The sequence below is a fragment of the Heterodontus francisci genome, chromosome 1 (genome assembly GCF_036365525.1).
Source record: "Heterodontus francisci isolate sHetFra1 chromosome 1, sHetFra1.hap1, whole genome shotgun sequence".
In the NCBI taxonomy this organism is placed as follows: domain Eukaryota; kingdom Metazoa; phylum Chordata; class Chondrichthyes; order Heterodontiformes; family Heterodontidae; genus Heterodontus; species Heterodontus francisci.
Window position 1 is genome coordinate 266402217 of NC_090371.1, and position 18714 is coordinate 266420930.

Consider the following 18714-nt stretch of genomic DNA (forward strand, 5'->3'; position numbering starts at 1 on the left):
CTTGTTTAACTATCTGACAAGCAGTCGATGATGGCAGCAAGGATTATGGCTTATAAATTCAGAATCATAGAATGGTTATAGCACAGAAGGAGGCTGTTTTTCCTGGCCTGCCCATCCCAGCTCTTTGCAAGAGCTACTCCGACTCGCCTGCCCTTTCCCAACCCAATTCTCTTTTGGAAGCCACTTTTGTATCTGCCTCTACCTCATTGTCAGGCAGTGCATTCCAGGTCCTAACCACGCGCTGCATAAAATGTTTTTTCTCAAGTAACTGTTGATTCTTTTGCCAGTCACCTTTAAATTGGTGTCCTCTGGTTTTTGACCCTCCCGTCAATGGGAACAGTTTCTGTCTATCTACTTTGTTTAGACGCCTCATGATTTTGAACACCTGTATCACATCACCTCTCAATCTTCTCCAAGGAGGTCAACCTCAGTTTCTTTAATCTATCCACATAACTGAAGTCCCTAATCCCTGGAACCATTCTTGTAAATCTTTTCTGCATCCTCTCTGAAGCCTTCACATCCAGAATTAGACACAATACTCAAGTTGAAGTGTTTTGTAAAGGTTGATCATAACTTCCTTGCTTTTGTACTCTATGCCTCTATTTACAAAATCCCAGAATCCTGTATGCCTTTTTAACCATTTTCTCAACCTAAACTGCAACCTTCAACAATTTGTGCACATATACCCCCAGCTCTCTGTTCCTGCACCCCCTTTAGGATTGTGCCCTTTGTTCTTCCTACCAAAATCCATCACTTCACACTTCTCTGCATTAAATTTAATCCGCTAATGTCTGCGCATTCCACCAGATCCTCCCTCCCCCACCCAGCCCCCTCCCCACCCCAACCCATAACAGCCGCCAGGCCCCAGCCATGGTCACTGGCCTTCACCCAGAGGGGCTGCCCCTTCAGGATCATGGCCGGGCAAATGTGGCAATTTTAAAAATCAAAATAAACTTAGCTGGCCTTCACCTTCGCAGTGTCCATCTTCAGATTGGCAGCTCCCACCTCGACTGGTGGGGCGGCCAGTAACAGTGCTCGAGGGCCTCCCATTGGACGGTGAGCCTGCTTGTTGGCCTTTAATTGGCTGAGAATTTGAAAATCTCCATGGGCATGTTTAAAGTATGCCATGCAGGATGGGGACCTGGAACTAGCCCCCATTTCTGCTTCCCGACCCCTGATTGAAAATTGACTTCCGATCTCCATTGGTTCTGCATCCTCTAACACATTGAATTTAAAATCCTTACCCTCATTTACAGATTCCTGTATGTATGGCCTTGCATGACCATATAAATGCAGCTTTCTCCAGCCCTGCATGCCAATAAGTAGTTTGGACTCTGTCCCGCAGTATCCTGTCCTCGGTCCAATCTTTGGTCGGGTTTTGGCCCTGCTCGATAGAACACTCTCTCTCTCTCTCTCTCTCTCTCTCTCTTTCTCTTTCTCGATTTCTGCCTCCATAGTTTCAAAAGTCATGCAAACCAATCCTTCAGTCACTTTTTTGCTAACTTTTCTCCTTTTATTACTCAATTGCTGTTGCTTGTGTATGACAGATCTATGTGTAAGGTACTGTATGAATACAGGTTGTATAAAAGTGGCATTTTCTCATGTGTGACTCTCTTTTTTTGATACTTTGCTATATGTAACCTGTCAATGTACATGGAAACTAAATTCAGATAATGTAGCTTCTTGTCTACAAACCTAAATATCTTTGTAGGATGTAATTTGATGCATAATTTGTCTCATTTTGGACTATAACCAAACAGACCTTAATTGAATTAAGTATAGGAAATAGCTGCATTTGCAATTATTGTAATTTCAGCTTCTGTCTAGACTTAATTTTCTATTGTATTCGACCCTGCTAAACCCTTTTCCTATTGGGTGGCTCTTGTTTATTTTTGCATTATTGCAGATTAACTAATTCCTCGTAAACTGGCTCTTTTATTAAAATTCCTCATGTTCTTATCCTTTTTTCTAAACCGTAAAGCTTAAGTTTAGTTTAGTTTAGGGATACAGCACTGAAACAGGCCCTTCGGCCTACCGAGTCTGTGCCGACCATCAACCACCCATTTATACTAATCCTACACTAATTCCATATTCCTACCACATCCCCAGCTGTCCCTATATTTCCCTACCACCCACCTATACTAGGGGCAATTGCTACTGGCCAATTTACCTATCAACCTGCAAGTCTTTGGCATGTGGGAGGAAACCGGAGCACCCGGAGGAAACCCACACAGACACAGGGAGAACTTGCAAACTCCACACAGGCAGTACCCAGAATTGAACCCGGGTCGCTGGAGCTGTGAGGCTGCGGTGCTAACCACTGCGCCACTGTGCCGCCCGATAAGGATCTCATTTTAATAGTTCAACCCCATTACACTTGGGATTAATATTGTTGCTGTATTATTTCAAATGTAAGAACATTCAAAATAGAATACAGTGCTTGTTATGAGTGCTTGAAAACTCAACACAAGTATTTCAAGTGTGGTTTGAACTGCACAGTACAACAGTATTTAAAATACTGCTTAAATTTACTGTGTGAAATCTCTTTTTAAAATGAAAGCGCAAATAAATATACCATATTGTATGTATCACTGAAATGAAAAGTACTAAAGGCATGAATTCATATTAAAAAGTATTAAACCAGAACATTGTTCCTTAAAGTTAATTACAGAGCCTTTTAAAGTAAAATACAGACTTAAAAGTCTATATTTCTTTGTAACCTCTTTGTGTCCTCCTCACAGTTTACAGTCCCACCTGGCTTTGCATCATCAGCAAACTTCGGTACATTACTCTCTGTCCCTTCGTCTGACTCGTTGGTATAGATTGTAAATAGCTGAGGCCCCAGCACTGATCCTTGCAGCACTCCACTAGTCATAGCCTGCCAACTTGAAAATGCCCCATTTATCCCTACTCTCTGCTTTCTGTCCATTAACCAGTTGTCTATCTATGCTAATATATTACCCCGTTGATAGATTGTAGAGCTGGCCATCTGACCTAGTGTGCAAGGAGACTCCTTCCATATCTGCAGAGAAGGCAAAGGTCAGGAGCTTGGAGAAGAAGCTGCCGAACAGAGTGGAAACTAGGACACAACCCTATTTCACTCCAAAACTGTTGGAGGTGGAGGCATTAAACTGTACAGTGCAGTGCATGTTGTCGTGGAAGGAGCAGATGAGACTGAGCTTCAATGGACAGCCAATTTTTCCCAAAATCTTGTAAAGCCCTGCTCTGCTGACGATGTCGAATGCCTTAGTGAGATCTACAAAAGTAAGGTAAAGGGGTATACTCTGTTCCCTACACTTCTCTTGTAGCTGGCGTATGGAGAAGATCCTATCCAAAGTAGATCTGCCAGCACGGAAACCGCGCTGTGCTTCTGGGTACACTGGGTCTACAAGTAAGTGGAGTCTTTTAAGTATGACCCTCACAAAGGCATTCCCTGTGACACTAAGGAATGAGATGCCCCTGTAGTTGTTGCAGTCTCCTCTGTCACCTTTGTTTTTGTATAGTGTGATGATTTTGGTGTCAGTCATCTCCTGTGGAAAAGAGCCTACTTTCCAGCAGAGAAGGAGAAGTTCATAAATATATGGGACTTTACATACTTGAGCAGCTTGGCTGGGATTCCATTGTTGCCGGGTGCCCGTCTGTTCGCTAGGCAGTCTATGACCTTCTCGATCTCCAGCGGTAAGTGTTCTTCTAACTCATCCATGACAGGAAGTTGGAGGAGAGCGTCCAGCGCAGACTGGGAGATCTCCGACTCACAGGAGTACAGCCCACAATAGAATTCAGCCCAGCGGGACATCTTTTTACTTCTGTCTGTGAGTACTTCACCATCTGCCGACTTCTGGGGAGCAACTTTGGTGATGGCAGGGCCAAGCACCCTCTGGATCCCTTTGTACATAACTCGTAGATTTCCTTTGTCACATGTAATATGGATTTCTTGACATAAGTTGATCCAGTGTTTGCACGGTATCTTCCTGTCAATTGCGTGGCTGTCTTGGCTACTTTTAAGATTGTACAGTGTCTTAGCTGTTGGCTTTGTGTTGTGCATCGTGTAGTCTTCGTTTTTTGCATAAGTGACAGATATCATCTCAGCTGAGTAGGTGAGCGAAGACACAAACACATCCTGTCCTGATCAGAGAACTCCTCTACACTGATGATGCTGCGCTAGTTTCTTTCACAGAATCACAGCTACAAAGACTCATGGACTGTCCCTCCCATGCCTGTAACTTGTTCTCCTTGACTATAAGCATCAGGGAAAACCATAGTCATGGGACAAGGTATTGCATCTCTGCCCCTGATTTCATTAAATAACGCCCCACTGGAAGTGGTTAGCAAATTCTGCTACCTTGGGTCCGCGGCAACAGACAATCTGTCCCTTAATGCAGAGCTCGATTCATGCATAGGGAAAGCAGCTACCACCTTTGCCCAACTCACGAAACGTGCATGGGATAACACCAAGCTGATGGTTTATAAGGTCTGTGTTCTCAGCACCTTGCTGTATGGCTGTGAAACATGGGCGACTTACAGCTACCAGGAAAAGAATCTCCATCTTCGCTGTCTGCAGCGCATTGTAAGTATATATTGTCAGGACAATATCGCAAATGCAGCAGTCCTCTCAGGCAGAGCTCCCAAGTCCTCAAATAGAGATGGCTTTGGTAGATCGGACGTTGAATACCCAAGGACATTCTGTATGGTGAGGTAGCTGTGGCCAGATGACTGGTGGGGCACCCAAAGCTCTGCTTCAAGGATGCTTTCAAGTGTAACATGAGGGCCCCAAATGTTGACTACTGCACCTGGGAATCACCAGCTGGTGTAAGAGGGAAATGGTATGTGGACTGGCATGCGCTACCATCGCAATCAGTGGCTACAGCAGCTTGGCAACAGGTGCCAATGCCAGAAACAGCTGACCGCGTAACTTGGCAGCTTCACATGCAACACTTGTGGCAGTACCTGCCTCTCGAGGATTGCCCTTCAAAGCCATCAGCAAAGGTGCACCAAGAGAAGACACCCCACCTAAATGGATTGTTTGCTGCATGTCCATCATCTTTCATAGATGGAAGCATGCCAACGATACTACCCCCAACTCTCTCTGCCTTATATTGCATATTAATCTTTGTGTGGTATCTTATTGAATGCTTTTTGGTAGACTACATCTATTGGCTCCTCTTTATCTACCCTACTAGTTACATCCTTAAAAAATATATATATTTGTCAAGCACTATTTCCCTTTCATAAAACCATGTTGACTTTGATCATACAATGATTTTCTAACTGTATTGTTAAGACTTAATAATTTCCAGAATTTTCCCAATAACCAATGTCAGGTCTGTAGTTCCCTGTTTTCTCTCTCCCTCCGTTGTTAAATAGTTGGATATTTGCTAAGTTCCAGTTCTCTGGGACTGTTCTAGAATCTAGGGAATTTTGGAAAAATCATAACCAGCACATTCAAAGAAGAACAAAGAAAATTACAGCACAGGAACAGGCCCTTCGGCCCTCCAAGCCTACGCCGATCCAGATCCTCTATCTAAACCTGTCGCCTATTTTCTAAGGGTCTGTATCTCTTTGCTTCCTGCCCATTCATGTATCTGTCTAGATACATCTTAAAAGACGCTATCGTGCCCGCGTCTACCACCTCCGCTGGCAACGCGTTCCAGGCACCCACCACCCTCTGCGTAAAGAACTTTCCACGCATATCCCCCCTAAACTTTTCCCCTCTCACTTTGAACTCATGACCCCTAGTAATTGAATCCCCCACTCTGGGGAAAAAGCTTCTTGCTATCCACCCTGTCTATACCTCTCATGATTTTGTACACCTCAATCAGGTCCCCCCTCAACCTCCGTCTTTCTAATGAAAATAATCCTAATCTACTCAACCGCTCTTCATAGCTAGCGCCCTCCATACCAGGCAACATCCTGGTGAACCTCCTCTGCACCCTCTCCAAAGCATCTACATCCTTTTGGTAATGTGGCGACCAGAACTGCACGCAGTATTCCAAATGTGGCCGAACCAAAGTCCTATACAACTGTAACATGACCTGCCAACTCTTGTACTCAATACCCCGTCCGATGAAGGAATTCATGCCGTATGCCTTCTTGACCACTCTATTGACCTGCGTTGCCACCTTCAGGGAACAATGGACCTGAACACCCAAATCTCTCTGTACATCAATTTTCCCCAGGACTTTTCCATTTCACTAACTCTGCAGCTATGTCTTTTGGAACCCTATTATATAGGCCATCAGATCCTCGGGATTTGTTGGCTTTTAGTCCCTTAAGCTTTCTGAATAATTTTTCTCTGCTGATATTAATTACTTTAAGTTCCGCATTGTAATTAGCCCCTTGGTTACTCCCTATTTCTGACATGTAATTTCTGTCTTCTATTGTGTAAACAGAAACAAAGGGGAGAACTTTTGCTCGTGGGCCCCAAACCCGCCGTCGAGATGAAATGCGGGTCAGGAACCCGAAAATGCCAGTGGACCCCAGGGGAGATTTTTGAAGCAGACAGCCAATTAAGAGGCCATTTCCAGGATGTAGGGTGGGCTCCAGAGCTAGGAGGTCTGAAGGGAGTCCCTGAGGCTTAAAATGGAGGCGGCCTCTGAAGATTTTAGAAAGTTTAAAAATAAAATGAGGCCACAGCTGCCAGGCCCACAATAAGCACTTTAATTAACCTTAGTGGCTACCCACTATGGGCAGGCGGGTCGCTGTAACCCCTTAGAAGCTGCCTCCCTGAAAATAGGCCGGAGGCAGAAACATGCCGTCAGACCAGCACGTTGGCTGGTCGTGCAAGATTTCCCGTCGCCTACCTCTGAACCCGCTGCCTTCGCAGACTGAAAATCCATCCCAAAATATTTGTAGAAATCTGAGTCAGGGTTCCTACATTTGATGGTGATCTGGTAACCACTGCTGCAAAGTGATTAACTTACTCTCCTTCACTATCGAGCCTCTCACCTTAAAGAAAAAAAGGCCACGTGCAAGGTATTAGAGTGTCACCAGCACCCGTGGAGTCCTCGGGAGGGAAAGAATAAGAGATGAAAATATTGGAGGAAAAAAATGAATTAAAAAAAAAAAATACCATCACCAAATTGCAAACATGAAATGAGTTCAAATTGTTTATTATATGAAACCATTTATTTAATAGAAACCCTTATTTCCATCACTACAGCCAGCAGATTAAAAGCCAAATAATGTTGTAACGTGGTAGAGGTCTTGGGGCCCTTTTTTAAGACATGTATTATAATTTCAAAGCCTTGTCGATTTTGACATGAAGAATGATGTTATAAATCCTATTACAGCAATATAACATCAGATATATGTTCTAATACAAACTTGATGACTTTTACTTCATAAATCTAACAGTAGTGCCTGAGTGACAGTCTAGTAGTCATGAGCTATACTTTCTATGCCTATAGTGATGTTGTATTGCCCATAATTAAGACCACTTGGGAGTACTGTTACCTTATTTTCTGAGCAGTAATTTAAGATCAGAGAGAATTCAAACAGATTTATATAAGCAAGCAGAGCTGATGGTGTAAACTTTAGGGAGATGAAATCAATACAAATGTTGCAGATTGGCATATGGCCAGTAGTCTATATTATAACATTAAATTGATACATATGCATAATGCATGATACGTAATGCAGCAGTGCTTACCTTCGGAGTTTGTGAAGGGTTGAAATCTATTATATTGGACATTATACTTCATTAGGTTAACTCTCTGTGAAATGGACCTTGTGTGTATCATCAGTACTAGTGGTGTTATTCATAAGAGCACCATGTTAGGAGGTTAAGGCCCTGATGGGAAGAAAGGGACAGTGAGAGGGAGGTCATAAACAGCCAAAAAAGCCAGCGATGTGGAGGCCCTGCTGATCACAACATTTAAACAAAATGTTGCAGTCTCCCACTCGACAACAGGCAGACAGAGAGCCCTGCAGTTTGTGGGGTTAAGGGCTACCATCCAGAAGGTGGGGGGAGGGCTGTAGCAGGACCACGATAGTCAGGGAAAGGGCTGTGAACGGGGCCGCGCTAGGCTGACTTGCTGTGAACGGGGCCGCGCTAGGCCGAGGCCAAATTTAGTGAAGAAAGATTGATCAGTTTTAGGGAAGGCAGAAAGCAATATTAATGTTGTTGTCATTTCTCTCCTTGGTTAGTCTGAAACTAAGTGTGTTTTCATGAAAGTTTTACTGATGCCGATTGTTCCCACACCGGACTCTAGATTATTCAGTGCATTGTCAACATCAGGCAAGTATGCATGCTGAAATGGATTGTTTTAACAAATAGTTGTGACAGTAGAGAGTTTCTGACAGTGTTGTGTTTTTCTAACATGTTTTAATCGTTGGAAAAGGCCATTGGCTCCTTGGTAAAGTATTCAGATCATTTTGTCATTTTCACAGGATCTATTGTGAATGATATGATTTGAGGTTGCGATTGTTCCTGAGGCCAAAAAATATTATTTAAATGAAAAAGTAAGATGGCTGCAAAAAGTGTAACATTGTTTTCAGGCATGAGCTGAATCTGCATGAAAAATTCCTCCCTCACAAAGGATGGCCATGTTTCTCCCAAGTGCTAAACTAGATTTCTTTTGCCTGGCTTGAAATATATCACAAAATGTGATGAGCACAGGCAGCTAAATGAATTTGTCTAAATTCCGATTTGGGATGCTGAGCGTCAGATATTTGAAATTGATCATTGGATTCATTCGACATTATTTAAGGATTCTGGCATCTTTAATTTTTGAATCCGCCCAAAATGGCAAGTAGTACGGAGTCCAAATACATTTGCATTTTTGGCAAAAGAAGCAACAGCGACATGAGGAATAACTTTTTTATGCAGCGAGTGGTTAGGATCGGGAATACACTCCCTGAGAGTCTGGTGGCGGCAGATTCAAATGAGGCCTTCAAAAGAGAAATTGGATAATTATCTGAAGAGAGAAATTTTTCAGGGCTACAGGGAGGCAGCAGGGGAGTGCGACTAGGTGAGGTGCTCTTGCAGAGAGCCGGCACAGAGGGCCTCCTTCTGTGCTGTAACCAGTCTATGATTCTGTGAATTAAGTTGAGTTGGTACAGTTTGCATCATCAGTTCTGATCACATTAGAATCAATTCAGAGGTCGACTTTGGCTGCGACATGGAATTTGTGCTACTTCTGAAAAGGTGACACCATATAAATTCTTTATCTTCTGTTCTTGCTCGCTATACTACCCATCATTTTGTGGAACTGGGCACACACGGATGTGTTGAATTTGAAAACTTCATCAGCAATGTAAAATTGGAGACTGTGATAATGACTTCAGTGCTCAGAATGGTTTTTCTCATTCTATTGGATGGGCACCATGCTGGGTGAAACAGTCCAGAGAGGATATATGCTAATAAATAGCCTGCAGGGTAATATCATAATTAAACATGGCTGCTTGCTGCTCATAGTGTCCTAGATGTAATAGTTTTGTAAATGACCTCGCACAGGTGCATTGTATAATTACACCAATAAAGTCACTAACTTGCGTCCACTAATGTACCTCTAAATATTCAATCAAAGCATCTTGAAAGTAGAGTTGCAAGTGGGTACTTGATAGCCATAGAATGCTCTGTTTTATGAAAATGTACGCAATAGTTTTGCTCATCTGATAGTCGTATAAATTTATTGACTCTGTACTTTAAAAGTGTAATGAGTGAGTTTTTTGAAAATTGTGTCGCTCCATTTATATTGCAGAACTATTTTCTCAGTTGTTTCTGCAATAGAGGCTGCAGCTCCTGTTGCTATAGAAACTGATGTGTTAAAAGCATCAGGGGATTCTTTCGGTCCACATTGCACTATAATAAGCTGTATGCATGAAGAAGGCAATTCATATTACCATGAACTAACAGTAATTATATGGCATTCTTTTTAATATCTCTGATCTATGAATTGGTCAGAGTCCTGTGCAACACAGGGAGCTACTTTTAATATTATTTTCCTTATTTTGCCCTGCAGTGTTTGAGGAACCAGAGGATCCCAATAACAGATTCTTCTTCTCAGAGATAACCTCTTCAGTGTCTGATGTAAAGTTCAGTCACAGTGGCCGGTACATGATGACACGAGATTACCTCACTGTCAAAGTCTGGGATCTGAACATGGAAACCAAGCCAATAGAAACATATCAGGTACCCTGCATTCATTTTAGGAAGTTCAAGGCAGTTGTGTTCTTTTACCATAACATCCACTGGATGAACTGTACCTCTATGTCTGGTCCAAGTAGTCTTTTTGCCAACTGACCATGTGACAGAAGTTGTGGGTGTAACTTGTTTTATGTGAGTTCTAAAATTATTATATAGCACAGAAGGAGGCCATTCAGCCCATTACGTCTGTGCCAGCTGTTTAAAAAGTGCTGTCCAATAAATTCTTCTCTCCTGCCCTTTCCCCTTAACCTTGCAAAGTTTTCCTTTTCAAGTATATATCCAAATCTCTCTCTTGAAAGCTGCTATTGAATCTGCTTCCAGATACCCTTTTCAGGTGGTGCATTCCAGATCTTCTTAACTTGCATAATAAAATTCTCCTCATTACCTCTTTAGTTCTTTTGACAATTACCTTAAATAGGTTGGTAGGTAAATTGGCCATTATAAATTGCCCCTAGTATAGGTAGGTGGTAGGGAAATATAGGGACAGGTGGGGATGTGGTAGGAATATGGAATTAGTGTAGGATTAGTATAAATGGGTGGTTGATGGTCGGCACAGACTCGGTGGGCCAAAGGGCCTGTTTCAGTGCTGTATCTCTAAACTAAACTAAGCTGTGTTCTCTGGTTACTGATCCTGCTGCCAGTGGAAGCAGTTTCTCCTAATTTACTTTATCAAAACACCTCATAATTTTGAATGCCTCTATTAAATCTCCCCGTAACTTTCTCTGCTCGAAGGAAACCAATCCCAGCATCTCCAATCTCTCTGCATGACTGAAATCCCTCTCTTCTGCACCCTCTCTAAGGCCTTGACATTCTTCCTAAAGTGTTGTGCCAAGAAGTAGACAGTATTTCCTAGGCCTTGATAAAATATTTTGACAATGTACTGACTCAAGTTCTGACAGTTTGGGGTCTCTGATGCGGAAAGATACTTCTATGAAAGGTAATTTGTCTTCCACTATCAGTGGCTAGAAATATGACAGAGGAGAGTTTCCTGGGGCTCCATCCAGGTGCTCTGCATCGCCTAAGTACTGGGCTTGAGCATGCGCCTGTAAAAAAAAAAAAACATTAAGCTGCCTTATTTTTCTATCCCAGCAAAATCTCCCCATACAGTTGAAAAGGCATTATTGCTCCTGTAGATCAGCACAGTGTGCTGGCACCTCAGGGAACTGCGTGATAACCCAATGCAGATTGCTGAGTTGAAAATGTCGTCTCACTGCATGTTGGAAGTGTCCAATGTGAAGCAAGTTTAGGCAATGTCTGCATAGATTGCAAATGGTGCAGCCAGCAGTCAGCCTCTCATACGGCATGTAGATGGCTGCCATGGGAAATGAAAGTATTTGTAGCAATCTTCTGGGGTTGGACCCTCAACATTTTGTGGACGCAGAGCAGCAAGAGCTTTATTCTGCATTTAAGCAGTTTATACATTGATGCTGAGACAGATTACAAAGCAGAGAACCATTCCATTCTCTAGCACTGATGTCTCTCACTTGGTGAGCACTAATTTAATGCAGAACACAAAGCATAGAATGTTGACATTGTTTTTTATGTGGTATAATGGTGACAAACCGATAAATGGATCCTTTCCCTTTCATCACAACATTCCAACTTTCAATTGTACGTAGAACAAGACCATGCACACAGTTTGAATAAAGTCCAATACTTCAGATCTTTTTAAAAAGGATTTAGTTTGATGGGATTCTACTTTGGTTTTAATTATAGGCAATGATATCTTGCACTGAATTGTGAGCTGCTTTGCTTTCAACCTTTATCATTTTAGTTCTGTATATGCAGTCTTGCTGGAAATAAAAGTATTGCTGAAAATCAAACTGTTGAGTGAAGTAACAGCACAGAGGTAGAAACAATTGGAACCAACTTTGCAGCGATCTGCTGGCTCATTTCTCTTTCTGGACTTCTGTGAGCCACAGAGTCAATTGGAAGATAATGTTTTGCCTGGTGAAGCTTTTCAGTAGGGGCAGAGAATTATGAGAAACTGTCACATTGTCTACCTTGTCCAAATGACCTCTGCCACAAGGGTCTGCAAACCAATCGGCCACATTCTATGTGCCAAAAGCAATTATACAGTGTTCATCTCGCGGTGTTCACTAGTCACAGAAGGCATCCAGTGTGCTGACAGTCACCACAAAGTCATTCTCCAGGGCTAATCAGACGCAGGCAAGATCAGGAAAGAGAAGCAGGCGGGCACAAAGAATGACCCTCCCTGTGGATCCTACTTGTCCTGGATATGTAGATAAACAAAGAGAATTTGCTTGAAACTAGTTAATAAAATATATCATTTTAGTTTGGAATTTAGGTTTTATTCAGAGTGTGTGGGTACCGTGGAATCTCCCTGCTCAGTATAGTGGGGAAAGTCTTTGCTCTAGTTATTTTAAACAGACTACAGAAGCTGGCTGAGCATGTCTACCCTGAGGCGCAGTGCAGCTTTCGAGCAGAGAGATCCACCATTGACATGCTGTGCTCCCTTTGCCAGCTACAGGAGAAATGCCGCGAACAACAAATGCCCCTCTACGTTGCTTTCATTGATCTCACCAAAGCCTTTGACTTCGTCAGCAGACGTGGTCTCTTCAGACTACTAGCAAAGATCGGATGTCCACCAAAGCTACTAAGTATCATCACCTCATTCCATGACAATATGAAAGGCACAATTCAGCATAGCGGCGCCTCATCAGACCCCTTTCCTATCCTGAATGGCGTGAAACAGGGCTGTGTTCTCACACCTACACTGTTTGGGATCATCATCTCACTGTTGCTCTCACATGCGTTCAAGTCTTCAGAAGAAGAAATTTTCCTCCACACAAGATCAGATGGCAGGTTGTTCAACCTTGCCCGTCTTAGAGCGAAGACCAAAGTACGAAAAGTCCTCATCAGGGAACTCCTCTTTGCTGACGATGCTGCATTAGCATTCCACACAGAAGAGTGTCTGCAGAGACTCATTGACAGGATTGCAGCTGCCTGCAACGAATTTGGCCTAACCATCAGCATCAAAAAAACGAACATCATGGGACAGGACGTCAGAAATGCTCCATCCATCAATATCGACGACCACGCTCTGGAAGTGGTTCAAGAGTTCACCTACCTGGGCTCAACTATCACCAGTAACCTGTCTTTCGATGCAGAAATCAACAAGCACATGGGAAAGACTTCTGCTGCTATGTCCAGACTGGCCAAGAGGATATGGGAAAATGGCGCACTGACGTGGAACACAAAAGTCTGAGTGTATCAAGCCTGTGTCCTCAGTTCCTTGCTCTACGGCAGAGAGGCCTGGACAACATATGTCAGCCAAGAGTGACGTCTCAACTCATTCCATCTTCACTGCCTCTGGAGAATCGTTGGCATCAATTGGCAGGACCATATCTCCAACACAGAAGTCCTCAAGGCGGCCAACATCCCCAGCATATACACCCTGCTGAGCCAGCAGCGCTTGAGATGGCTTGGCCGTGTGAGCCGCATGGAAGATGGCAGGATCCCCAAGGACACATTGTACAGTGAGCTCATCACTGGTATCAGACCCACCGGCCGTCCATGTCTCTGCTTTAAAGACGTCTGCAAATGCGACATGAGGTCCTGTGACATTGACCACAAGTTGTGGGAGTCAGTTGCCAGTGATCGCCAGAGTTGGCGGACAGCCATAAAGGCGGGGCTAAAGAGTGGCGAGTCGAAGAGTTTTAGCAGTTGACAGGAAAAAAGACAGAAGTGCAAGGAGAGAGCCAACTATGTAACAGCCCTGACAACCAATTTTATCTGCAGCACCTGTGGAAGAGTCTGTCACTCTAGAATTGGCCTTTATAGCCACTCCAGGTGCTGCTGCACAAACCACTGACCACATCTCGGCGCTTACCCGTTGTCTCTCGAGACAAGGAGGCCAAAGAAGAAGTTTTATTGCACTTAGAAGTTAGTTAACATAACACAGCACAACCATCATAATTTCTGAAATTTAAGTTAAATTTATTTAATCAATGACAAATACGCAGATGTACAATTAGGGCCCCCACTTCACTGGGCCAAAGAATGTCACATTTTGTATCTTGAACTGGAGTTTCCTGTTTCTTCCTTCATTAATTTTACTTTTGCAGTTTTGCCCACCTTGCATTGACCTATGCCACCCAAGACTCCCTCTTCACAAGGCATGCAGGCAGCTGACTGCAAGACACATGGTGTATGCGTGAGATCTGTTTCCATACTTTTCCCCAAAGTCAGTAGCTTATTTTTAACCTTTAGGTGTTTGGATTATTTCCTCTACAAGATCAATAGTTGACATGGGGGCCAGTAACTGAACCAATAATGCTTGGACATCAATAATGCTGCAAGGCAGATACACCTTTTGCAGGGGAGGGAGTTGGAATGGACTAAATCAGGTCAGTTCTCTTCATTTTGGTCCTGACGTTGCTTTGTGCTCATGCAGGATTGTGTACAGAGGTGCCTCAGTAAAACTGTCTCTTGCATCATGTGCTTTCAGCAAGCTCTCTTAATAGGCAAACCACTTACAAAAAAATTAGTTAATTAGCTGGTTAAAAAAATTCTGATATAATATGCTCTGAGTAATCATTCCCAGCAGACTCATACAGTCAAAAAGCCCTTAGGCCACTTTCCTGTTCTATTTATGTCCTTTAAGAAGAGTTAACCAGAGATGTTAGAAATTATACTTGCAATCAGGAAATGCAATAGCAATTACAGATTTCCTTTAAATTATGATGGTGTTTATTTTTAAGAGTGACACATCAAAGCCGATCACATATTTAAATCATGGCAAATGCTTGTCACTTCTAATGAGCCATGCTTGGGTCTGAATGAATTCTTTTTAGCCTCAGAGCTGGTTCGTGAATGATCACTTTGTTTACTTTGAAGGATTCAGTCTGGACCACAACAGAATCAGTCAGCTTATACTAACTATGCTGAACATTACCAGGAGAGCCTGATCCTGATACTGTCTGCCATAACCAAATGTGAACTTGCTGTCTTCTATATTCCTGCCCTTTTTGGTACTACGCTATCAACCTTTTCCATACCCTTTCACTTAGAGCATACCGCTCCCCTAATTAGTTAGCTTCAACTAGAAGATTTGCCAAGTCCCACTCTTCAGGAATGACAGTCACTCATTTTGACTTTAATACAAGTCACTCTTACAAAATGAACAGTGGGGTAAGTTCTGTTACTGCTGCTGAATGAATGTCACTTCTAATTGTTCCCTGTTTGTGACAGCTCTGGTAATAGTAAAAGTGAGATATCATTCCATGGTCTGCAGATAATGTATTGGTGTGTGTAAAATGAGGTGTAGACAAATCATGGAGAACATTAATTGCTTATTTACAGGGATACAGTTCTAAAACTACCTTATTGGGAATGATCATTTCCAGTGAGACGACAATGGTTTAGAATGGAAATGCATTGTTGAATGGAGCGAAAGGACTGATCATCTCTTGTGTTATTTGTACATGCAATGGAATTTGTTTTTCTGGTTTGTCTTCAAGGTTAATAGATTTAAAGCAAACTGAATGGAACCTGTTGGATCACAATTCTGGCAGCTGCACTGTATGGGTTAAGATTTTTGTGAAACAAACCCACTGTAAAATGACAACAACTGATGAAATTAGCATGGGAGAAGAGAGCAGATTGTGTTTGGCTGTATCAGATGCACAAGTGATACGCTGTCATATTTCCTATATTCCTAATATCTAAAATATTTATTGTTTCATCTGAAGGATTGAGTTTGCTTCCAATTTTTGTTCCCCTTCTGCCACTTTTCCTCACTCCTGAAAGCTTCTATCTAATGCATGTTTACTGGTACAGTTTGCATTCTATCTAATGCACATTCTCTGGTAGAGACTATATTCTATCTAATGCACACAGTCCAGTTTTCATCTAAAGCATATTAACTGTGGCCTGGTTTCTATCTACTATACATTCATGGTCAACCTGACAGATCTAATGTACATTTAATTGTCAGTGTACCCTATATTTAACAGTCATTCACTGTCAGAGCGTGGCTTATATCTGCTGTATATTTACAGTCACAAAAAGCTGTTTTGCTATCCTAAGAGTAAAGTTACAGTTTCAGGAAATGCTACATGACCAGAACAGTTACTGGTAATTGCATTCCTGAGCACAAACAGGATTGCCCAAAATAGCTGAGAGTCAATTTGAAACATTCACATAATTGGACACTGATTTTGGTAGTGATATACTTCACTTGAGAAGAAATGTATTGATTATACTTTCACTTTGTTAATTGCAATTGGTTTAAAAAGTGTTCTTTTATCATGTCACTAATTACTAGTAATTTACTGTTGCTGTAGTATTCTTTCAATTGCTTAATGTTTTTTTTAAACAGATTCATGATTACCTCCGGAGTAAGCTTTGTTCTCTCTATGAGAATGATTGCATCTTTGACAAATTTGAATGTGCATGGAATGGCTCAGACAGGTCAGTAGCTCTGAATCTTCACTTCATTCTAGATAGCACGATGTAAACAGTTTGCTTTAATGTTCCAGAGCAGGTTGAGAAACTTTCTCCGTTGGAAAGTAGCTTTCAGTTCTGTATTATCAGTTGACTTCTGTAACAGATCCTAGTGGAGTCACAACATTGTATCATGAGAATTTTTCATGATCCACAAGAATTTGTAACTTTACCTTTGAGGATGCGGATCTAGTTTTCTTTTCAAATTTGAATTTAAATCAAACTCGGGACTTTGCACTCCTACTAGCAAGTGGAACCCAAGCAAGCTACATGAACAAGGACTGTTCAGGTGTCCTGCCTGTCCGGTTTTATTTGTGGTGAGACTACGGCCCCCCAAACAGCAGGCTGGTGGTGGGGGGATGAGGCCGAAAACTTGAGTGGGAGGTGATTGGGTGGGTGGGGGGCGGGGTCTGGTTGGTGGCCGTTCCTGATGCCTTTCCGCCTCCACTGTAATATTATGTAAGGCAGCGGCAGTGAGAAACAGCCCACCTGCACCAGGCTAATGAAGGCCCTTAAGTGGCCAATTAACTGCCACCTAAGGGCCTCCTTCCACCACCACTGGTATTTTACCCATGAGGGTGGTGGGGAACAGGGTGCAACAAAGGTCTCAAAAACCCCGCCTGGTAAAACCAGGCAGCTTTCTTGTGGGCCGTGGGGGGCCCTACTGATCAGGCAACCTGTGCCCCAAGGAGGGCTGCCCCCGAAGCCCCAAATGCTCCCAGTGCACAACACCCGCTCCGCCAGCCACCAACTGATCCTACTTGCCTCGCCGGGGCCTAGCCCATTGTCCCCGGCTGGGCCCCAAAAACAGATCTGAGCTCCGGGGCTGTCCTTCACCTTGCTGGTGATGGCTGGGTGTAGTCCCAGCAGTGGCCACCGCTCCTGGTGGCACTGCTGGGACTAAGAGCTGCCGGCCCACTGATTGGCTAACAGCTCCATTAGGTGGGACTTCCTGCCTCAAGGAAGTGGAAATCCCGCCCAAGACCAATTAAGGGCCTGAGGAACGAAAAATCCTGGCCTTGCTCCCCAGGCCTGGCAGAGGCGGGCTCGCCACCAACTTTTCAGCTGGTGGGCAGGGCCTCCTGCTCAATGTAAAATTCCAGCCTACATGTCCTAGCTGAGGGATGACCGTGCAAACCCGAGGGCTGGGGGGTGGTGGGGGTTGGTTGCTGGGGGTTTGGGAAGGGATTGGGTGGGGTTATCTGCTTTTATTCATATGTGCATAGGCCTAATAATTCTGTTGCCTTCAGTGAAATGTTTGCATGTTTAGTAGCATTCTTAGCTGAGTCCAAGGCAGGCTGGAAATCTGGCCTATAAACAGAAAATGCTGTAAATACTCAGCCGTGTCGGCAGCATCTGTGGAGAGACAAACAAAGCTAACTTTTTGGGTCGATAACCTTTTATCGGAACTGGAAAACATTGGAAATGTAGCAGGTTTTAAGCAATTACAGGGCAGAGAAAGGGGATGGGGAAGAACAAAAACGGATGGTCTGTGATAGAGTGAAAGGCAGGAGATATTATTTGGAAAAAGGGATGATAGTCCAAGGCTAAAGGAGATGCTAATGGCACAAGTGAAGAAACAATAGATGGGGCTAGAGGAGGTGTAAATGGGAAGCACAGAATTAGCATCCATGTCTGCTGTCCAAAAAAAATGGGGCCAGAGGTTATGATCTGAAATTGTTGAACTCCATGTCAAGTCCAGAAGGCTGTAAAGTGCCTCATCAAAAGATGAGGTGCTGTTCCTCGAGCTTACTTTGATCTTCATTGTCCTCAGCCTCCCACACTGTTCTAAAGGTCAGATTGCGAGTGGGGCAGCGAATTAAAATTAGACAAGGAAAAAATCGGTTCTGTGGATGCAAGGAAGGCTGAAACGATGGGTCTACCAGGACAGTCTGGTTTGTGGATCTTGGGAAAGAGGTAGAATGAGAGGCTGTGCAAGGGTAAGGGACTGAGAGATTGGAGAACATGAAGGGAAGGTCTTAGAAATGATGGCTTGATGTGCACTGGTCGGGTCATGGTCCAGGAAGAGGTAAGACGAAGTGTCAGAGAGTTGGCGTTCAGCCTCCGCTAGTTGCAGTCAGTTTGCCAAACAACAGCAG

At 43.3% G+C, this 18714-nt stretch overlaps 1 protein-coding gene across 1 annotated transcript in view; it reads left to right on the forward strand.

Annotated features, from left to right (window-relative positions):
• Nucleotides 1–18714, forward strand: part of LOC137359245 (serine/threonine-protein phosphatase 2A 55 kDa regulatory subunit B gamma isoform) — a 243410-nt gene that overhangs the window by 197964 nt on the left and 26732 nt on the right. The window contains exons 7-8 of the mRNA XM_068025323.1: nt 9963–10132; nt 16491–16582. Of these exons, the coding sequence (XP_067881424.1) occupies nt 9963–10132; nt 16491–16582 (262 nt within the window). The remainder of the gene's footprint in view (nt 1–9962; nt 10133–16490; nt 16583–18714) is intronic.